The sequence below is a fragment of the Lytechinus pictus genome, chromosome 13, assembly GCF_037042905.1.
Source record: "Lytechinus pictus isolate F3 Inbred chromosome 13, Lp3.0, whole genome shotgun sequence".
NCBI lineage: Eukaryota > Metazoa > Echinodermata > Echinoidea > Temnopleuroida > Toxopneustidae > Lytechinus > Lytechinus pictus.
In genome coordinates this window covers 10,747,098-10,768,965 of record NC_087257.1, presented here as the reverse complement: position 1 = coordinate 10,768,965, position 21,868 = coordinate 10,747,098, and the positions used below count along the sequence as shown (strand labels likewise).

At 37.8% G+C, this 21,868-nt stretch overlaps 1 protein-coding gene across 1 annotated transcript in view; it reads left to right on the top strand.

Moving 5' to 3' along the window:
• LOC129273983 (cobalamin trafficking protein CblD-like) overlaps window positions 1–21,868 on the top strand; it is a 65,956-nt gene that overhangs the window by 6,043 nt on the left and 38,045 nt on the right. Inside the window, exons 4-8 of the mRNA XM_064108198.1 lie at window positions 139–390; window positions 1,055–1,153; window positions 5,363–5,465; window positions 13,915–14,054; window positions 15,088–15,174. Coding sequence (XP_063964268.1) covers window positions 139–390; window positions 1,055–1,153; window positions 5,363–5,465; window positions 13,915–14,054; window positions 15,088–15,174 — 681 coding nt within the window. The remainder of the gene's footprint in view (window positions 1–138; window positions 391–1,054; window positions 1,154–5,362; window positions 5,466–13,914; window positions 14,055–15,087; window positions 15,175–21,868) is intronic.

Sequence of the window (21,868 nt, the reverse complement as noted above, 5' to 3'; positions counted from 1 at the left end):
TGAAACCATACTGTTGTATTGTAAAACTAGAAATGGGTGGGGGAGGGGGTGGATTGGTGCTGGTGGAGACCTGTATACTTACCATAATACATTATGAAAGATCCTAATTATGCCCTCCTTTTGATTCCTTTCCACCAGCTGATCAGCCGGACGGGTTTCCTGTCCTACACCTCGGGGCTGTCGGCATTCAGGGCCGCCATCATCCAAGGTCATCGCACTTTCTCCGAGTCCACCAAACACAAGCAGAACAACGGGGAGGACAACTCTGGTAGGACCCCGTACACCCTGTGGCCCGATGCCAAGCTAGGTCCGCTAGCCCCACAGGATCCACGGTTTCCTCTCCCGGGCAACGTCGGCCTTGGATTGAAGCTGCAGCCCCCGCAGTCTGAGGTAAATGTAGGTTGTTATAGTAGTATGCAGGGGAAAATGTACAAGTTTTAATTTTGGGGGGCTAATTTTCACAACCTACTTCCTAAACCATTGGATAAGCTTTAACACTGCATTGAATGCATTGAATCGCTACTGGTTTGGAATTTATCGTGTATTTTTATCATACAAATAGTTCAATGTATCAAGCATTATACAGTTTTATTATTTATTTATTCATTCATTGCAACTAGGACAGTTGTATTATTTACAATATATTGCATACATATGAAAATAGCACAATTGAATATACAAATGGAAAAAGAAGAGTGACTTTTAGGACAAAATATTAAAGGGATCAGCAGTTCAGCACAAGTAAATAGAGAAAAATGAAGAGATACAAAGAATAGGAAGTACACTAGAAAACCGAAGAGGGAATAGGAGAAAGAAAGAAGAAGAAGGAACAAAAGAAGAAAAAAAGTGGGTTTATACATGTATGACATGTCAAAGAAAAGATATTTAACAAGTTACAAAAGAAGAAAAAGGATGAGAGTATACATCCTTGTCAAACTCCTGTCTACACGCCGAATGCATGATCTGTCAATCCCTCATATGGATTCTTCACAATATTGGTAATCTGTGTCACAGTGGCATTTGACAAGTTTACTGATTATTCTAATGATTTCAGATCCCCAGCCCATCAGCAGGTCCAGATGTTCTAACACAACCCCTACCGTCAGACCGACATGCCATTGTGTGGGCTTACTATGTACAGGCTGTGTCAGAGGTAAGTGCAGTGTTATCAAATTCAAAGATTCATACAGAAACCAAACAAAATGACCGCCCAACTGTCTGTAAATGATAAGTGCCATTATTTTTCAAGAAATTGTATAATTAATCGCTAGAGGGTATTCATTTGTCTCGCAATCTACTATGGTCAACAAGGAAATTCTTGATCACTCTCGCAAAAAGTGTTCACTACATGTAGCTTTCTAGGAAATTTGTGATCACTCTCGCAAAAAATGTTCACTAGCTTACAAGTTCACGAGCTTGTATAATTGTTGAGAAATCAGCAAAATAAGCATGGTATTAAAGCACAATGCTGGGTATTTTTCCATGCAATCATAATAAACCATCCCACGTGTGCTTATCTGTCATGTGATCAGTTTTCTGCTCAAGGCCACCGCACACCTTATGACCCGACTGGTGTACGACTGGTCTGCGACTGAGTGAAGGGAAATGTGACGTCACAGCTCTTGTCAGCTTGAGAGTTTCAGACCGGTCATAGACAAATCGCAAGGAAAATCATAAGGATTCGACATGTCGAATCCTTACAACTGAATCGCAACCTCAATCGACCTTCCAGCCGATTAGACAGCAGATTCGCGTCGTGCACATGATATGCAACGCGCATACGCAGTAGTAAGCGTCATTTTTCTCAGTTGCTATGGCAAAAAGCAAATAGTGCATGCGTGAGTCGCAGACAGAAGAGTAGTCGGATCGCAAGGTGTGCGGTGTCGAGGCTTATGACTACCTTGCGATCCATGTCCCCTCACTCAGTCGCAGACCAGTCGTAGACCAGTCTGGTCGTAAGGTGTGCGGTGGCCTTTAGATTTCAAGATTTCACAAAGTTCAATTAATGTAACTGACCAGGGTCCCGTAACACAAAGGTTAACGATTAATAGTACGCTTGATTTTTACGATTGATTATGTATTGTAGTCAATGGAATCAATCGTAGAAAAGTGTTTCTATGATCATTGCTAAGCTTTGTGTTACGGGCCCCTGATCTAGGTCTTGGATGATATGGTGACAATAAACCTTGGTTTAAAGGTCCCCTGACATGAAAATACAGAATACTTTCTGTTAATGTGTATGAGTCTTTACTTCACCAAGTCATGCCCGTTTTACGAAGAGTTGCGTTTGATCTGATCAATCGCGACTATGGAAAGCCAGCAAAGTCAACATATAAAATGCATATTTGTTCAAAAAAAATTCTAGATATGAGTGTATATTCATAAATTCATAAATTTATTGATAATTTGGTGTGTTCTTCTTTGTTTACAAAGGACATTTTGCAAAACTCCTGTATAAAAAATTATGGTATGGATGGATTTCCATAGAAGTACATTTGATTGGATCAATCGTAACTCTTTGTAAGACGGGGTTCTACTGGGTTTAAATGTGCATCATATAATTTCAACATTTTAAATTTAATTTGTCTTGCATTTGTCTGCAATATGCTAGGCCCCGTCTCCTATAAATCTACTAGATCATCTTTTGCCTCTTGTGATGTCACAGGAGGCATAAATAAGCATAACAATACACAAAGCAATGCAACTTGCCATAAACTATGTACCATTAATTAGAAGTCTTCATACAATACCACCTCACAAGCAGTAACTACTGTAAATGACAGTTTGAATGGTTGTTATGTAGGTCCTAGCCCTAGCACTAGAAATAAATCACAAATGTACATGTTTATGACTGAAACATAAATCTCAATGTAGAAATACATTGATGACGATGATGACGATCATCATCATCATCTTGATCATCACCATCATGATTGTGATGATGATCATGATAATTGTAGTATTGTCATTGTTATTATTATTGGTATCATCAATCATCATGATGATCATCATCAATGTATTTCTCAGGGGTGTGAGAGTTCAGATTTTTATCTGATTTAAGATTTTTTTTGTTTTGATTTTCAGCTTAATTTCAGCTTATTTTTGGCCTTCCTCTGTACAAAAAATATGGGAGCTCTTTCTATTTCAGACTTTTTCAACACTCTTCAGCTTTTTTCAGATCTTTTTATTTGTGACCACTCACACCCCTGGTATTTCTATATTGAGCTTATTCTACAGTGCGTCCCAAAAAAAACTATACACTTTTGAAATGGCTGCCAAATAAAAAATATAGCACTTTGGGGGGAAAGACTTATAGATATGGAAAGCCAATAAAGTCAACTTTCAGATGACACCAGAAAGTTGGAAAACTATTCATGCTTGAGCGAGCACTGCCCACTGAAACAAAGGGTATGAAAATTAGGGTGGGCCGGAATTAGCCTTCCAATTTCTTTCAGGTTTTTTGTTTGGTACATGCAAAGTTGAGGGTTATTTGGTGAATTAAAGATTAGTTGTGATCAGTTTATTGTTTGTGAAAATTTAATGCGTTATTAAATTGAAGTTTAAAGCATGAGTGATCATGAATTGCAATTTTTAGTGCAGCATTTTGTCTTTATCATGTGGATCTCAACAATGTGTTCATGACAGCCAGGAGAAGAGGGGGTAATATGATTTAGGTAGGTGAAGTACGTTGATGGTATAAAGGTCAACAGAACATTTTTTAGCAACCCCTCTCTCCATCTCAACCCCCTTCCCCCCCCCCCCCCCCCCCCCGCTTCTCTCCTGAGAGACTAAGCTCGGCTAGGCTGGGCAGGAATTAGCATTACAGTTTTTTTTTAGTGGTTAGTCCTGTGGAACTTGCTAAGCTAAATTAATGAGTGAGATAAGTTTTGGTTTCTTAGGCAAATTTCATGAGTTACTAAATTGAAACAGCAATTGTAATTTTAGTGTAGCATATTCATCTTGTGGACATCAGAAGTGTGTTCGTGAGAGTCAGAGTAATGTGATGGTACCTGTTACAAGCAAAAGGGCGAGATATGCTAAGACTTGGTTAAAAGGGCATTCCTCTTCCTTTTGTCCTTTAAAAATTACAAATTAAAAGTCATATGTACCCTCCCCTCTCCACCACCATTTCCCAGCCCCCCCCCCCTCTCTCTCTCTCTGTCTCACTTCCTGGATTGTAGCGTATTCAAAACTTATAACTGCCAAGTGACCGGTGGCTGATGGTCAGTTTTGTTATTGAATGATTACCAAGAAATTTAATGATTATGATGATTAATGAAATAATTAATTGAAAAATATTAATGATTGATTGATCACATTGCACATTGAATGAGTTGATTTACTGATAAATTGTTGATTAAATGATTGATAGGAAAAAGTTGATGCCCCAATTCAGAATTAATCATTAAATCAACATTCTGCTCTGGACTTCACGCGTACATGACAATAGCCATAAGTCTCTCAACAGGAGGGGAGGGCGGGAAAGAGGGAGGGGGCAGGGGCTGAATGTTCTGTTGAGCCTTATTCCATCAACCTACTTCTCCCACTTAAGTTCTATCTCACCCCCTATTCTCCCGACTCCCATGAACACATTGCTGAAATCCACATGATAAAGTTGAAATGCTGCCCAAAAATATATCCAACTAATAAAGTTGAAATGCTGCCCAAAAAGTGTAATTTATGTTCACTCATGCATTAAAGTTCAATTTAATAATTTATAAAATTTGCTTATGCAACCAAAACTGGTCACGGTTGATCATTAATTTATCACAACGCCCTTAACTTTGCAAGTTCGAAAGGATTTGCTGCCTCTCAAAAACTGACATAAATTGGAAGGCTAATTCCAGCCCACCCGAATTTTCATACCCTTTGTTTCAGTGGGCAGTGCTCGCTCAAGCCTGAATAGTTTTCCAACTTTTTGGTGTCATTTGAAAGTTGACTTTATTGGCTTTCCATATATGTAAGTCTTTTCCCCCAAAGTGCTATATTTTTTATTTGGCAGCCATTTCAAAAGTGTATAGTTTTTTTTGGGACGCACTGTATATAGTTTATGTCTTTTTTTTCTTTAATATTTGTATAGCTCACCTGTCTTTTTTTAAACAGTGAATATTTTCACCCTATCTGAGTTCTCGTGACTATTTATTTATTTATTTTTTAGTTTTCATGGGTTTTGGAGGCCCTGGTAATTTTCCTTGTCTACAACAACAAGAAAATCTTCTATTTCATAACAAATTTCATAACTCTTTGTTCACTAATATTTCAGGAAAAGAAGGTCTTTGCACTTTGTGCTCATATTTGTGGCCATATAGGGACAGGCACTTGGTAGAACTATAATACGATATTTCTTTCATCCATACTTCAGGCTCAATCTGATTCTGAGATCAAGGAAGCTTACAATACTCTTCGTAACCATCCCACAGCACTAGAGTGTATCGCTCAGGCTTGTCCAGATAGCCTCAGGAAAGGTGGGTCAATATCTGCTAATTTTTAAAAATGATTTATATATTTATTTGTTTTATTTATTTATTTGTTTGTTTGTTAATTTAGTTATTTATTTATGTATTTATTTGTTTATTCATTAATTGCATTTATTTATTTATTTATTTACTATTTTGTGGGCAGGGGGGTGATCAATTCTCATAGGCCTGTGTTCTGGGCTCTGGTTGAAGTTAGACCATTAGTCCGGTCTGTTAGCGTAAAAAACACCCTACTTGTGGACACAGTGGACAAAAGCATGATTTTTTCTCCAGACCTTTGTTTCTGTATAAGAATTAAAAATGGGGTATGCTCCAAAAAAATCTGGCTGCAGGAACAGTGAAAAAATGGGTGAAAATGTCAGAATTTATGAGTTTAGATTGGTCTGATATATAGACTAGCGCTAGTGCAAAACTCAATAGCAGTGCATTATTTTGCATTGGTTTAGTTCTTGAATTCAGACCCTTTTTGAACAGATATTCTGTTTGTCCTCACATCTCAATGCACTAAATATCTGAATGCAGATGCTAAACAAGCCGAAGGGTGGCGGTGGAGGGGGTTGAATGTTGGTGTGTATGTACATATTTTGGTCTTGGTGTAAAGATGTGCAAGACACATTTTTTGCATGTGTTGCCATGGTAACAGTGTATTATGGCAAAATAAGGTTACAAATCTTGCAGTTAGAACTACTTCCTCTGTTTTCATCCGATTCTCATGAAATTTGGCACACACATTGGTCTTGAGGTGAAGATGTCTAAGACACATTTTGTGTGTCTTTCGGAAATTTTGTTGCCATGGTAACAACATAACATTTGGTGAAAATTGGGGAAAAAACCTTACAATTCAAACTGCTTCATCAGTTTTAAATCAATTCTCATGAAATTTGGCACACACATTGGTATTAAAGTAAAGATGTACAAGGCACTTTTTGTGATTGTTTCAGAAATTGTGTTGCCATGGTAACAACATATTATATGGCAAAATTTAGGTAAAAACCTTGCAATTTGAACTACTTCATCAGTTTCAAACCAATTCTCATGCATGATATGGCTCACACATTGGCCTTGAGATAAAGATGTGCAAGAACCTTTTTTTTTCCATTTGTCAGAGAGTGCATTGCCTTGATAACCACATATATGTGAAATGCAGGGAAAACTCATCAATTGTGGATCAATCTACTTCTCAGTTTTCAGCCTGTGCTCAGAAAAGTTTACACAAATATTCATTTTGGGTAAAGATTCACATTCAGTGTTAAAGGGGAATCCAGCCTTGGTCATAAAATGTTGTGTGGAAAAGGAGAAAAATAAGAATGGTGAAAGTTTGAAAGCAATCGGACAAGCAAAATAAAGTTATGGCTGCTTTAAAATTAAGATCCCTAAGGCTACTAGTATGTAGATTTCAAATTGATAATGGGTAAGTAAATTATGACAAGGGGTGAGGCCGCAAGGACAACTTTCCCATTGGCCTTGTACTTTGATTTTTGGTTTTCTCCTAAATTTCATTGGGGCCGTAATATAAACCTGTTAGTATAATGCTTCATGTCCTCATGAAAGAAAGATACAATTTGAAGTAAAACTTTTGAAAAAGACATTTTAGTCAATTAATTATTTCTGTGCATGGAAGAGTGGTCCTTCCCTTACATCATTATGACATCACATGTGCGGCCAATTTGAAGTCTTCATGGGTATATAGTGATTACCAATGTTTACAACTTTTATATATTCACAACTTTCTTATGGTTTGTCCGATATTGTTCAAACTTTGACCTATTGTCTGATTTTTTCTTTTCCTCATAAAAACAAGTGTTTATTTGGTTTGGATTCCCCTTTAACATCATAAAATAGCGCAGGGTATTCATGGTATTAATCACCTTCAATAATATTTATATGTTCTTTTTTTTTGGGGGGGCGGAGGAGGTCCTTAAAAACTGACAACATAAAAATATAGAAGGTTAAAGGACATGGCCATTAGGAACTTAAACACTCTTAAAGAAAGCACCCCTTCCAATTTTTTTTTTTTTTTTTTTTTTTTTTTGGGGGGGCCTTTAGAAAATTGCCACATAAAGAGTAAAAGGAAATAATTACAACTAGGAACTGACCCCCCCCCAAAAAAAAAAAAAAAAAAAAAGGGGGGGAAGAAAAATCCTTTACACTTCAGCGTATTAATTTAAAGCCTAAAACATTCTGGTTTGATAAAAGATCATTTCCGGTGCCCAATTAATCAACGTTTTATTTATCTCCTTCTACTCAGTCTTTGTTCATTTCAGTGTTTACTCTGACTTTCTTACATCACTTTTTGCACTTTTTGCACTTTAGAGCTTTACCATACCTTCTTGTTTTGTTTCCTCCCCCCCCCTCTTTTTCTCCCTCTCTAAGTACATTTTTTTGCTATTTTAATTCATTATTATCTAGCAACAATTATTCCATTTTGAATGCTTACACCTACACTGAAATATAATACCATGACATTTATTCTTTTCTTCATAATCTTCTAAACTCTATTTTGGCTACACTCTGTCCTAAATAATACTATTAGCTATATTTAATGTCTAGTTTAAAGAATTGAAGAAATGGCTGTCATGATATTATATTTCGGTAAAGGTGCATCAAATTCATAGTTGCAGCATTCAGAATGGAATAACTGTTGCTTGAAAAAAAATGGATTTAGATGTTTTCCGAAAATCCTCTGTGAAAATTTTAGTTATATCACTGAGTTTTCCCATTCCTGCAGTTACCACCATCTGAAAGGGATATGACTAGAATATATGTAGAGAAATAAAAGTCATCATTTGCTCAATGAACAGTGAATACGTTCGTCCTTACTCCAATGCAAAATTATTTGCATTTTTTGTGACAGTCAGATCTTGCATCCAACAATTTTGCTACTGAAACATAATATTCATTTTTTGACAATTATACTGAAAAAATTAAATGAAATAAAATTGAAGGCAAAAAATTATTGTGCACATATGCATATTTTTGATATGGTATGCTATTGAGTCATGGATTTGCAAGTGAATTTCTAAAACAAGTGCAGAGATTTTTGTATATATATATATATATTTCTATAATTAGTTGCATGATTAAAGGTTCACTTTATAATATGTCAGAAAAAATATACTTGGAGAGAAGAGAGGGTAAAAAAAGGAGAGATGAAACATAAGATGGTATGGTGAAGCTCAAAATCAAGAGTGATGTGATATAGTTAAAAAGAAAGAGTAGGAATGGAATATGAATAAAAGACTGAGTATGAGAATATAAATAAACAATGATTAATTGGCTACTGTAAACAATGTTTTAACAAAGCAGAATGCATTAAACATCAAATGAATGGTCTGAACTCTGAAGTGCAAATGAATCTTCTTACCTTTTAATGGGGGGGGGGGGGCATTTTTCTGCTCAAAAAATATATCAGCCCCATTTGTTTGCGGGGGGGGGGGTTAAATTCTTAGTCATAATCCTTTAACTTTTACTTTTATGAGGTCATTTTCTAAAGACCCCCCCCCCAAAAAAAAGGGAGTAATGTCTCGCTTTAAAATACAAAGACCCCTAAGGGGCAAAGGCGTAGACTGGTTGAGCATAGGGAGATAGAAGTGGTATGGGGAGGGGTGCACATCTTGGGAAGGTGGAACTAAGGTTTGGAAAATCAGCCGTTGAAAGTAGAAGGGGTACACATTTTGTTTTGCTTGCCAGTGTTGGAACTCCTTTGCCAGAGCGGAAGGTTTCACATTCACCCAGTGTACCCCCAGCCTATGCCCTTGAGGGGATGCTTATTTCAAGAGTGTTAATGGACACCGCCTTTAACCTTTATTTTGAGGTCAGATTTTAAGGACCAATCCCGCTCCTCCCCCAAAACCTAGAAATATTACTGAAGGTGATTAATACCCCCACACTCATATATTTTAATGCAGTTTAGAATTTAATATGAATCTTTACCCAAAGATGAATATTTCTTCCAACTTTTATGAGCACTGACTAAAAAAAGGGGAAGTTGTTTGATCCACAATGAGTTTTCCTGCATTTCTGGCTATCATATGTGGTTACCATGGCAATATACTCTGACAAATGCACACATAAAATGGTTCTTGCACATCTTTACCTCAAAGCAAATGTATGAGCCAAATTTCATGAGAAATGGTTAAAAACTGACGAAGTTGTTCAAATTGCAAGGTTTTTACCTAAATTTTGCCATATAATATGTTGTTACCATGGCAACACAATTTATGAAACACATACAAAAAGTGCCTTGTACATCTTTACTCTAATACCAATGTGTGTGTCAAATTTCATGAGAATTGATTTAAAACTGATGAAGCAGTTTGAATTGTAATTTTTTCCCCAATTTTCACCAAATAATATGTTGTTACCATGGTAACAAGATTTTTGAAAGACACACAAAATGTGTCTTAGACATCTTCACCTCAAGACCAATGTGTGTGCCAAATTTCATGAGAATCGGGTGACAACAGAGGAAGTAGTTCTAACTGCAAGATTTGTACCTTATTTTTGCCATAATACACTGTTACCATGGCAACACAATTTCCAACACATGCAAAAAAATGTGTCTTGCACATCTTTACCCCAAGACCAAAATATGTACATACACACCAACATTCAACCCCCTCCATCACCACCCTTCGGCTTGTTTAGCATCTGCATTCAGATATTTAGTGCATTGAGATGCGAGGACAAACAGAATATCTGTTCAAAAAGGGTCTGAATTCAAGAACTAAACCAATGCAAAATAATGCACTGCTATCGAGTTTTGCACTAGCGCTAGTCTATATATCAGACCAATCTAAACTCATAAATTCTGACATTTTCACCCATTTTTTCACTGTTCCTGCAGCCAGATTTTTTGGAGCATACCCCATTTTTAATTCTCATACATAAACAAAGGTCTGGAGAAAAAATCATGCTTTTGTCCACCGTGTCCACATAATTCCGCTAACAGACCAGACTACATGGTCTAACTCCTTACCAAAATAATGGGAAGCTGAAAATGTAATAGTTTAGTTGACTTTTTTTATTTTTTTTATTTATTATTTATTATTTATTAATGTATTTATTATTTAATTTATTCATTTACATGTATTATTATCGTTATTATTATTATTTTTATTATTTTCATTACTGATTATTATTATTATTTGGGGGGCTAGTTTTCACAACCTAATGCATAAATTGGCAACATTGAACAAGCTTTAACATTGCAGTGAATAGGAATATTCCAGGGCTCTTTTGAGCATTTAGGGGGCAAAATCCTCCTTGGGGCCCCCCATGTAATTTCCTTCCTTGTATTTCATTCATGTATTTTATTTTATGAATGCAGAAATAAAGGCAAATAGACAAACAAACACACATTCCTAAAAAAAAACACATTTGATTCAAATATTTTTCAGCCATACTGTACGTACAGTAATTGGGAGAAAAAAATACAATATAAAAACAACCATGACTTTTTGATATCCTTGGCATTTAGGGTTCAGCAGGAATGAATATCGAAAGGGCAGGGAAAATATAAGCTTTATCAGTCGGGAAATTGTACTGCATTTGAGGTTGACACACGTGATGCTGAATCACGTGTCTGATAGTTTATTAATGAAGCATATTAAACAGGGGTTCAATAGTAGTCTGACCCCACAGACCCTGATTGAAACGTATATCAACAAGTCGGTCTTCTCATAAGACTAGTACAAATACAACTTGCGACAGGCACCTTCTGTGACAAAGGCATTGGCAGTGACCTACATGTATATACATGTAGGCTGCATATTTTCAGACCACTGAACTCGAGTGAAGGGTTTGCACAGGAGATCATAATGGACCAGCAGCCATGATAATATGCAACATTTATATAGCGCTTTATAATACAATGTTTCTAAGGACTGCATACTATTACCCCGGCTACTCTTATCTGGCGCTTGAGCATTCAAGGAATTTCTTCCTACCCTGTACCCATTTACTACACCTGGGTGGAGAGTGGCAAGTGTAGATAAACGCCTTTTCAAAGGACATGAATACTGCATAATCTGTCCGATCATTGCCTATTATGGTTTAGTGGTTTTAACTCGTCTTTTAATCGGAAAGTTATAGGTTTGAATCCTACTTTGGGTGTTGAATATGATCAGGGAGATATATTTATCTACAATGTGCTGCACTCAACACAGGTGACTAGGTGCTTGATAGTGGTTTTTCCTTGAATGCTTCAGCGTTAATATTGGCAGCAGATTTTTTGCTGCCAGGGTAAGGATATACTTTGTGAACAGCACTGTAGAGTATACATGTACAAGGCCTTTAGGCTATAAATACTGCTTGAGTAATGAAAATTTGTATTTAGCATTCGTAATATCTTGTTTTTATCTCTTGTTTTTCTTGCCTTGAAACTATTTTTCAATTAATTAGAGTTTAATTAAAAGGGAAGCCATAGTTGATTTGAAATTATTTTAATCACTACAAAATATGTAAAAAGATGTATGTTGAATGGCTTCAGAAAATTGAAATGTATTTTTTTGAAGTGGCTTCAGAAAATTAAAAAAGTATTTTTGGAAGATTGATATTTGACTTTGGAGGGCAACTCCACCACAAAAAATTGTATTTTTGAAAAAACAGAAAAAAAACAAAGAATCATAACTCTGAGAATTTCATCAAAGTTGGAAGTACATGTAAATATTAAAGAAAGTTATGATATTTTTAACTTTTGCTTTAGTTTATTTCACAAAACAGTTACATGCACAATCTGATCACAGACGTCATTAATTCACTCACTATTTCTTTTGTATTTGATTATATGAATTTAAAAAGAAAGAGCTACCTAATAGTGAAATCTACAAAAAGATTAAATATTCCATATTTCAAAAAATGAACAAAGAAATAGCGAGTATGTGACCTTCTTGTTTGCATATCACTTGTGTTGTGCAAATAACTGTTTTGTAGAAATAAGCAAAAAAAAAAGACATGATATTCTTTTTACATCCGATTTCCACATCTTCTTCATTATCATTACCATTATCATCATCACCATTTTCATCTTCTTCATCTCAACCAGCATCATCTTAATAGTCTTCACTCTTATCATCATCATCGCAATCATCACCACCACCACTATAAACTAGCATCCCTTATGCCACCATCAACACAACATCATCATCATCATCATCAACAACCACAACTGTATCAACATCAATCATCATCATTATCATTATCATCAACAATCACCACCTAAATCATCATCATCATCATCATTATCATCATTATCATCATCATTATTCATCATCAACAACCATCACCGAATCATCATCAATCATGATCATTATCATCACCATCATCATCAATCATCATCACCATCATCATCATCATCATTATCAACAACCACCACCTAAATCATCATCATCATCATCATCATCATCACCATCATCCTCATCATCGCGATCATCACCACCACCACCACCATCCCTTCCACCACGACCACCATAATTATCATCATCATCATCCTCATCTTCATCATCGCGATCATCACCACCATCAACCACCATCCCCTCCACCACGACCACCATCATTATCATCATCCTCATCATCATCCTCATCATCGCGGTCATCACCACCACCACCATCAACCACCATCCCCTCCACCATGACCACCATCAGTATCATCGTCATCATCACCACCACCACCATCAACCACCATCCCCTCCACCATGACCACCATCAGTATCATCGTCATCATCATCATCCTCATCATCGCGATCATCACCATCCCCTCCACCATCAGTATCATCGTCATCATCATCATCATCCTCATCATCGCGATCATCACCACCATCAACCACCATCCCCTCCACCACGACCACCATCAGTATCATCCTCCTCATCATCGCGATCATCACCACCACCACCATCCCCTCCACCACGACCACCATCAGTATCATCGTCATCATCATTATTCATCATCATCAACAACCATCACTGAATCATCATCAATTATCATCACCATCATCATCACCACCATCACCATCATCATCATTATCATCACCATCATCATCATCATCATTATTGATCATCAACTACCATCACTGTATCATCATCAATCATCATTATCACCATCATCGCAATCATCACCACCACCACCATCAACCACCATCCCCTCCACCACGACCACCATAATTATCATCATCAATCACCACCACCATCATTGCATATGAATGTATTGAGCAGTAACTCTTATCACTCAAGTGGGCCTACACACTGCTTAGAATGTTGCATTATGGGTATTGAACCTGGCCAGATATGAGTAGTTGACGACTTGAAGTGGGCCTATTAATTAAGACTGCTGATTCATGTGTCCTTTAAAATGTATATTTAAAAATAGGTCAATTTCAATGATTTGGATAGTATGACAATTTAAACATCTATCGTGATTTTCTTGCTTTGATTTCTGTAGGGTTCTATGAGTTATTCCCAAGCAGCGATATAGGATCAGATGCCAGTTTAACAGTAGTCACCATGTGTCAAAGAACACAGCACGACATGTCAACTTGGTCATCGGACGTGGAGGAAGAGAGAGAGGAACTTCTAGAACATGTGAGCACTTTAAAAGAGTACAAGTGATACTTCCCGTTATGCATCATTTCAGATAGTTGAGGGGCAGTTTAAAGGCCAATATCAACCACCAATGAATAAAGATAAATAATTAATAAAAATAAATAATAAATGAGTAGATAAGTAAATAAATGAATAGATAAATGAATGAATGAATCAGTCAATCAATCAATCAGCCAGTCAATGATGAATGAATGAATGAATGAAAGGATGAATGGATAAATGAATGAATGAAAGAATGGATGGATGGATGGATGGATGGATGGATGAATGAATGAATGAATGAATGAAAGAATGAAAGAATGAATCTTCATACGTTTTCTCCTTATTTTTTGAAGCGTGTCGCTAAAAATCCTCAGCATTCATTCAAGTAATTGTGAGGGTTACTTTTGATCAGTTTCCACATGTTATATATCAGTTTTAAGAATATGAAGTTTTTTTTTTTCAAGTTCAATGCAAATCTCATTCTCAATATTCATTTTTGACGACTTATTGTTATTTTTGGGGTTGGCTGGTCACATATGCAAGATTGCACTGGTGGTTAACTGTTTATTTCCAATTCATCCAATGCCATTTTGTGTCCAATTGCCAACTCGTCTACTATCATTTGGTCTATCATCAGTTCGTCCACTCACCACATGGTCTACTTTCATTTATTCTAATGCCATTATGTCTAATAACCAGTTGGTCCAATAGCCATATACCATTTGGTCTAATCAAACTTAAGTGTCAATTGTGCAAAATGAATGAAAAGAAAATGGGTATTAGACCAACCGGTTATCAGACGAAATGGTAATAGAAGAAATGGTGATTAGACGAAGTGATGATTGGACCAAATGGTTGTTAGACGAAATGTCGATGGACGGAGTGGCATTAGACTATTAAAATGAAGGTAGACCATGTGGTGAGTGGACGAGTTGGCAGTGGATGAATTGGCAATTTACCGTGGTTAACACCCCTCCTTATAAAGTCTCTCTTCTAATTGTTTGTTATTTGTGCGGTTTTTTTTTCCTAGTTTGTGATGAGTGCTAAGGAGATTTGTAAGATCCTTAGAGATGCTGGTTACTGGGCTGACTTTATAGATCCGTCATCAGGACAAGCTGTAAGTACACTTAGAACCTTGTTTTCATCTGTTTACTCTCCGAGGGCTGTTTCACAGAGAGAAGTGTGACTTAAGAATCGTGCTTAAACGCCAACACATACATGTTATTTAACAAGGAATCTGATTGATCGATACGTGGTAGTGTGCAGCCCGTGCGCATCATCTGACCAATGCCATCATGCGTTATATACCACACGCAACTAAATTTTAACTGGTGGTGATTTTTTACCTGATTGCTATTGAATGCCTGCAAGCAAGCAACCAGAGGACTGACGGCTTAAGGTCCTCTCCGAGGGACCTAGTAATGAGGATTAATGCCTTCCCAAAGGGCAGTAGCGCAACAAGTGGGAATCGAGCCTGGGTCACCTGAATCCGAAACCCCCGCTCTACCAGCTTAAATCTTGGTGAAACACCCCCCCCCCTCCCTCCCGGAACAAGACTGATTGTGGTGATTAGGGGTAAGAACATGGTAGGAAATATTTATTTTAAGGGCTATTTTTTTGGCGTTGTGGGGATAACTGATGTTTTGGGGGGGACTATTCATTTCAAGGCCTATTTGTTGTGCGACAAGCATTTATGCTGTAAGTCTCTTTAATCTGCTGTACATGTACGTTGAAAATAAATTTTCTAATCTTCTTGAGTATTGTTTGTAGGAGATCCAGGGCCACTTTTAAAAAGGGCAGTTGTCCGGGACAAGCATTTTGATATGGGGAATTTTAAGCGCGATTTGGGTGTGATAAGGGCAAAATCACCTGTCCCGCCCATGTATCACTTATGCAAACGACAAAAGAAGCAAGAAATGGTCTAATAAAGTTTCATTTTTGGCTCTGTCTGTAAAGCCTTTGAACCAAAGATTGTGGGTTTGAGTCCGAACCGCGGGCAGATGACAGAAGTATGGGTTGCATGTTGACATTCCCCTCCCTTGTCTCATAGATCTTCTTTTTTTTCTAAATATATGTGTATGTTTAGTAAGCTGAACAATAAATTGAAGATTGACTCATGTCTATTGCTTAAAAGGTAATTGTTGCCAGTGAAGATAAAAATCTGTAGGCTCTGCCCATGGAAGGCTTTTCTCTTTATAATAAAGTTGGAGAAGCCCTATGACTGGCAAGAATATTTTTCTCTTGAAAAATAGTCTTATTAACTTTAGCATGCTTCTATTACACTACTCAAAAAAAGTTAAGGACCACTTTTTAAAACGTACATAAAGATTTTATACAAGGTGTTTTATTTCTGGAAATACCTCAGTACAACTGTCCTAAATGTCCTTAAACACGCTGTAATCAATTTCACGCATGGTTGGTTTCAGTTGTTGCACAATGTCTCTCGCATCACTGCACATCCTGAAAAGTGGGCCCCGAGGGGTATCAGCTACCGACATGAAGTGGTAAAAACGAATGTCTGAGTGTCTTTCAGGCAGTTCAGTAACGAGTGTAACCACCTCCTGCAGCAATAACGGCTTCACAGCGCTGTCTCATGGAGCTGATGAGGCGATTGATGTCTCTGACGTCCAGTGCATCCCATGCAGCCTCCAGAGCCACACCCAGCTGCTGCAGTCCAAGTGGATGGGCTTCGAGCTGGTCGAGACTCCTCCCCATCATGTCCCAGACGTGCTCTATCGGGTTTAAGTCCGGGGACCTCGCTGGCCACTCCATACGCTCAATCCCCTGGCCCTCAAGGAACTCGGTCACCACCCTAGCTCGGTGGGCACGGGCATTGTCATCCATGAAAAGGATGTTTTGTCCCACATTTTCTGCAAATGGCACCACTATAGGTTCAAGGACCTCATCCCTGTACCTCACTCCTGTCATTGCTCCCCCTGGGACCACGTAGAGACGAGTACGGTTGGCGTAGGTGATGCCTCCCCACACCATGACGCTGCCTCCCCCATAATGGTCATGTTCTGCAATACAGGGGTCTGCAAATCTCTCTCCTGGTCGCCTGCAGACTCTCGAACGTCCATCATTGTGGTCAAGGGAAAATCTGCTCTCATCTGTGAACAGAACTCTACGCCATTGCTGTCTGGTCCATCTGACATGCTCCCGGGCCCAGTTGAGACGGATTCTTCTGTGAGCAGGGGTGAGTGGGACACACTGAGCTGGCCGTCTGGCATGCATATTGGCTCTGTGAAGTCGGTTACGGATTGTTTGAGTGGAAACAATCACTCCAGTTGCTGCAGCGAAGTCATTGTTGAGGCGGCGTGCACTGTGAAAGCGGTTGCGGAGGCTGAGATTCGTCAAGTAGCGATCATCTCTAGGGGTTGTCGAAACTGGTCGGCCACTGCGGGGTCTCTCGGAGTATAGCCCTGTCTCTCGGTGTCTTTGATTTGCTCTGCTAATGACACTGTGTGACACGCCCATCATTCTGGCTACTCTTCGCTGACTGAGGCCAGCTTCCAGCATCCCTAGGTCTCTGGCTACATCTGTTTCACTTAGGTGGTGTCTTGGCATTGCTATTGTCAGCAAGTTGTTGATTGTAGAGACTAAAGACAGAAAATGCTTTGGAAGCCACTTTTGTACGGGCACATTGCAATGATGCAAGAGACATGAAATAACTGCATGTGTGAAATTGATTTCATTGTGTTTGATGGCATCCTGGACAGCTGTATCTTGGCATTGCTGTTGTCAGCAATTTGTTGATTGTAGAGACTAAAGACAGAAAATGCATTTGAATCCACATTTGTACCACTTCACAATGGGCCCACTTTTCAGGATATGCAATAATGCGAGAGACATCATGCAACAACTGAAACCACCCATGTGTGAAATTGTTACAGGGTGTTTGAGGAGATTCAAGACAGCCATATTCGGGTATTTCTAGAAATACAACACCCGGTTTGAAAATTGTATACACACCTTAAAAAGTGGTCCTTAACTTTTTTTGAGTAGTGTATAACAGGGCCAGCACCTGTAAGTTTTGACATTTCTGTTTACTCATTCTTTTCCTGCTATCCCCCCCCAAAAAAAAATGATTCCAAAGCCATGGATTGTCTTTTCTGCCCCCCCCCCCAAAAAAAAAAAAATGCAGATTTATTAGTCCCATTTGAAAACTTACTAGTTTATCTTTACATATTAAAGGAGAATGAAACCCAAAATGTAATACCACATAATATCATTGATAAGTAAATGATAATGAAAATGAATCCACTTATACCCAAATCCGATATCCCAGAGTGGAGTACATGTACCACCTTTTCAAAATTAGGCTTCTTCAGGTTCGAAGTCTCTGAATGGAGATCGCCATAGTTGTGGGGTTCGTTCAAAATTGTGACGTCAGCGACGAACAAAGTTCTGCTCTCGGTACTAACTTCCATGTGCAGCTATACACGGGCTGAAACCACCCCCAAGTTTGCATAATATAGATACTTTTTTTACAAGAAATAAATAAAATATACTCATAAAACACTTGAAAATATTATTAAAAAGCTCGTAAATTTATTTATGGTTTAAAAACACAAATTGATGAGTTTTGATGAAAATGTTTACACATTTATTTACGATATCCAAAATGGCAAATTTGACAAAGCTAAATTTGTACGTACAGACAGTACAGCCGTCCGCGGCCGCCGGCCCCTGAACCGAGTGATCGTGTTATGTTGGTAGTTTGGTTGTCTATCCCGTTTGAATATAGTGAAATTGTTAATTGTGCTATGTTTCAATATATCTAACGTTGTTTATTATTTGTTACCGTCGATACTAAGTAAAACAAAACTTATCGCGGACGTTTGTATTGAAATAGAACTTAGAAGGCCAGAGAGCTTACGACTTTGTGCCCCAATACTCGGCCGAAGATATCGGTAAAATGCTCGCTACGAACAACATCATTCCTCGTTAATTTGGAGGAAGGCTTGGTGTATTTCTCCACCTTTAGTCCAGCCACCCATTTTTTAGAGATTTCTGGCCTCTTCTGCGGATCGGGAATTTGGTAAAAGCTGCATTTTGTGCCCCTTTCTGACCAATTTCGGCAGCCATACGCCTGGCTGATACGCCCATGTATTTTACGCTAGCAATCACAGGCGAGCGCAGGGGTCGGACCATGGGTCGAACACCGAGTTGTTCGTCGCTGACGTCAACCCTCCATGGAAATATACATGTAGGGAGTATGAGCAAAATTGCGATCTCCACGGGTCTTTCGAATATCAAAATATTGATAACTTTGACTTGGCATATCATGGGAAATAGGAAACCGTTCTGCCTCATTTTAATTTTATTTTAATTAGTGAAATGTAATCAGTTTATGACCAGATAATAAATCTATCCTTTCATTTTCCTTTAAAATTAAATGCAAGTATTTGTAGTGTGCAATGTCCAACCACTTGGCATGATCCATTTACCTCAAATGCTATATTGCAATGACGCCCTCTTTTGAGCAATATTTGCCCAAACTTATTATGGTATAATTACCCTACTATATAAGCCATTAACCCTGTTAAACTATTTTATTTTTGTCTGTTTCTTGACATACACAGGCATATATTTCAGTTGAATTCAAAGTTTTTCAAAAAATTTGAATAGCTACATAAAGTTTAATGATACATGCATTAAAGTGATCATTTCACTTTGTTCTTATTTAAAAAATTATCCTTTTGGTTCTTGAAAATGGGCTGAACATTAGGCTTATAGTGTAAACATACCATCCCAAAAGTTTCAAAGTATTATATCCACAGGATCAATTTTAAAACCTTAAAGATGTAAACCAAAGTTTGAAAATAATTGGGAGTTGGTTTCAATGACTATGTGTATACAGTGAACCTGTGCACCACAACACACGAACTCTAGATGAACACAGCATGGCCTACATACAGTGTGTACTAGGTATACACTGAATGTTCAGTGCAGCTAATAGCGTGTGTGTGTAAATAGGAGATACACACAACAGAAGGCAGTCAAAATAGCCAACGGACTTTTTGAATTGGAGTAAACTGGTCATAAGCTTAACCTGTCTACTAGACGGTTCTCAAAATCAAGCTAATAAATTGCTACTTGTATCTAAATAAGAGTTTTTCATTCTATATTGTGATTTGTTTCAGGGTTTTTGAGGACAAATACATGCACTCATACACATGTTTTGTCTCAGTTTGAGAATTTTTTAAATCAGCTGCTCACAAAGTTAAACGATCCCTTTAACTGAGAGATACACTCACTACTTAACTCTTTAAGAGCCATTGGCAGCTATAGTTGCCCATAGCCCTCTAGTGCCACTGGCAGCTATAGTTGCCCAAGTAACTTTTTTTTGTTTAACCAATTTTACAACCAGAAAATCAACACCATATTCTGTGTTTTTTATGTTGTTATATTGGCAAGGAATTCACAATTGATTTTGTTATATAAAAAATAGTTGTTTACATAGACATTTTTTGAGTAAAATGGCATTTTTGCATCATTATTTTGAAGAGTTGATTTCGGATATTGCCGCGATCTGAGTCAAAATTTCCCCTATAGACACGTGTGATATAAAGGTTGTGTGTAGCAATACACGTACTTCTATGGGCAGAGCAAAGGCGAGTGTGCGAAGGCATTCAGCTCAGAATTGACCAATGACAGAGCGGTACGATGTCTCTCACCCAACGCTACTCGCCCATTCGCTATTGTTTTATGAATATTCATGAGCTATCGATCGGTTCTTTTGCAGGCCGGTATGGTAGTATTCTTGTGTCAAGGCCTTTTTCTGCCTGCAAATGTGCACGGTTTCGGGGAGATTTTTTGGGGGGAGGGGGGGGGGGGGTGGGGGAAAAGGTCTTATACTTTGTTTTATTACCATTCTCACAAAATTGTTCTCGTTATAAATATATGAGTGAAGAAGGCTGTCATTTCCAACTCTCATCGCACTGCAATCATCACAGTCATTATTTATTTATTCATTTATTATTGTTATCATTATTATCATTATTAGTATTACTATTATCGTAATCATTATTATCATTATTGTTATTATTATTATCATTATTCTTCTCCTTCACCTTCTTATTATTAATGTTATTGCCATCAGAATCATCAGCTTTATTCGTCTCAAGATTTTTTTTTTCAAGGTGGATGTTTTTCCTTTGCTAAATCAAACCATCGGTCAGAGAAAAAGTAAACGGAGTATATACAGTAATATCGGATGTTTTGAGGAAAAGAAAGAAAGGGATACATTAACAAAACCGATCATACCGACCTGTTAGTTGCTGCATCATTGACGTCACTATCAAGGGGATTTTAAAACGACTTTAGAGAGTAGAAATGAAAATGATAACGATGATAACGGGTTGAATATTACGTTTCTTTATACCACGCATATTATTGTACACTATGTTATCTGAACAAATTATTTCTTTTACCACGGATAGTGCTACGAGCTGGGGAGGCCCTGGGCGGATGCAGGAGTTTTCTGTAGGGGGGCAAATTGTTTTCTCTTTACCTGGGTCACTCATAAGAAATCAATACCGGAACCTTTGAAAGTATTCAAAAGTCAAATCAAAAGACGCGCGTAAGCCCCGATTTCTATGAACATCCTGTGCTAAATTACTCTCCTAGATAATAGGTCAGGAGGGAGCGCGGATTAGAGATTCCTCATGAAAGAGAGTCTGGGCATCTATTGTTCATGACTTGGTGGCATGAACAAAAGAATGTAGTCACGTAGAATGTTAACAGGTGGCTACTTTGGTCAGACCAGTAATACAGAAAAAATAGGCCTATTTTCTTTTTGAAAATTT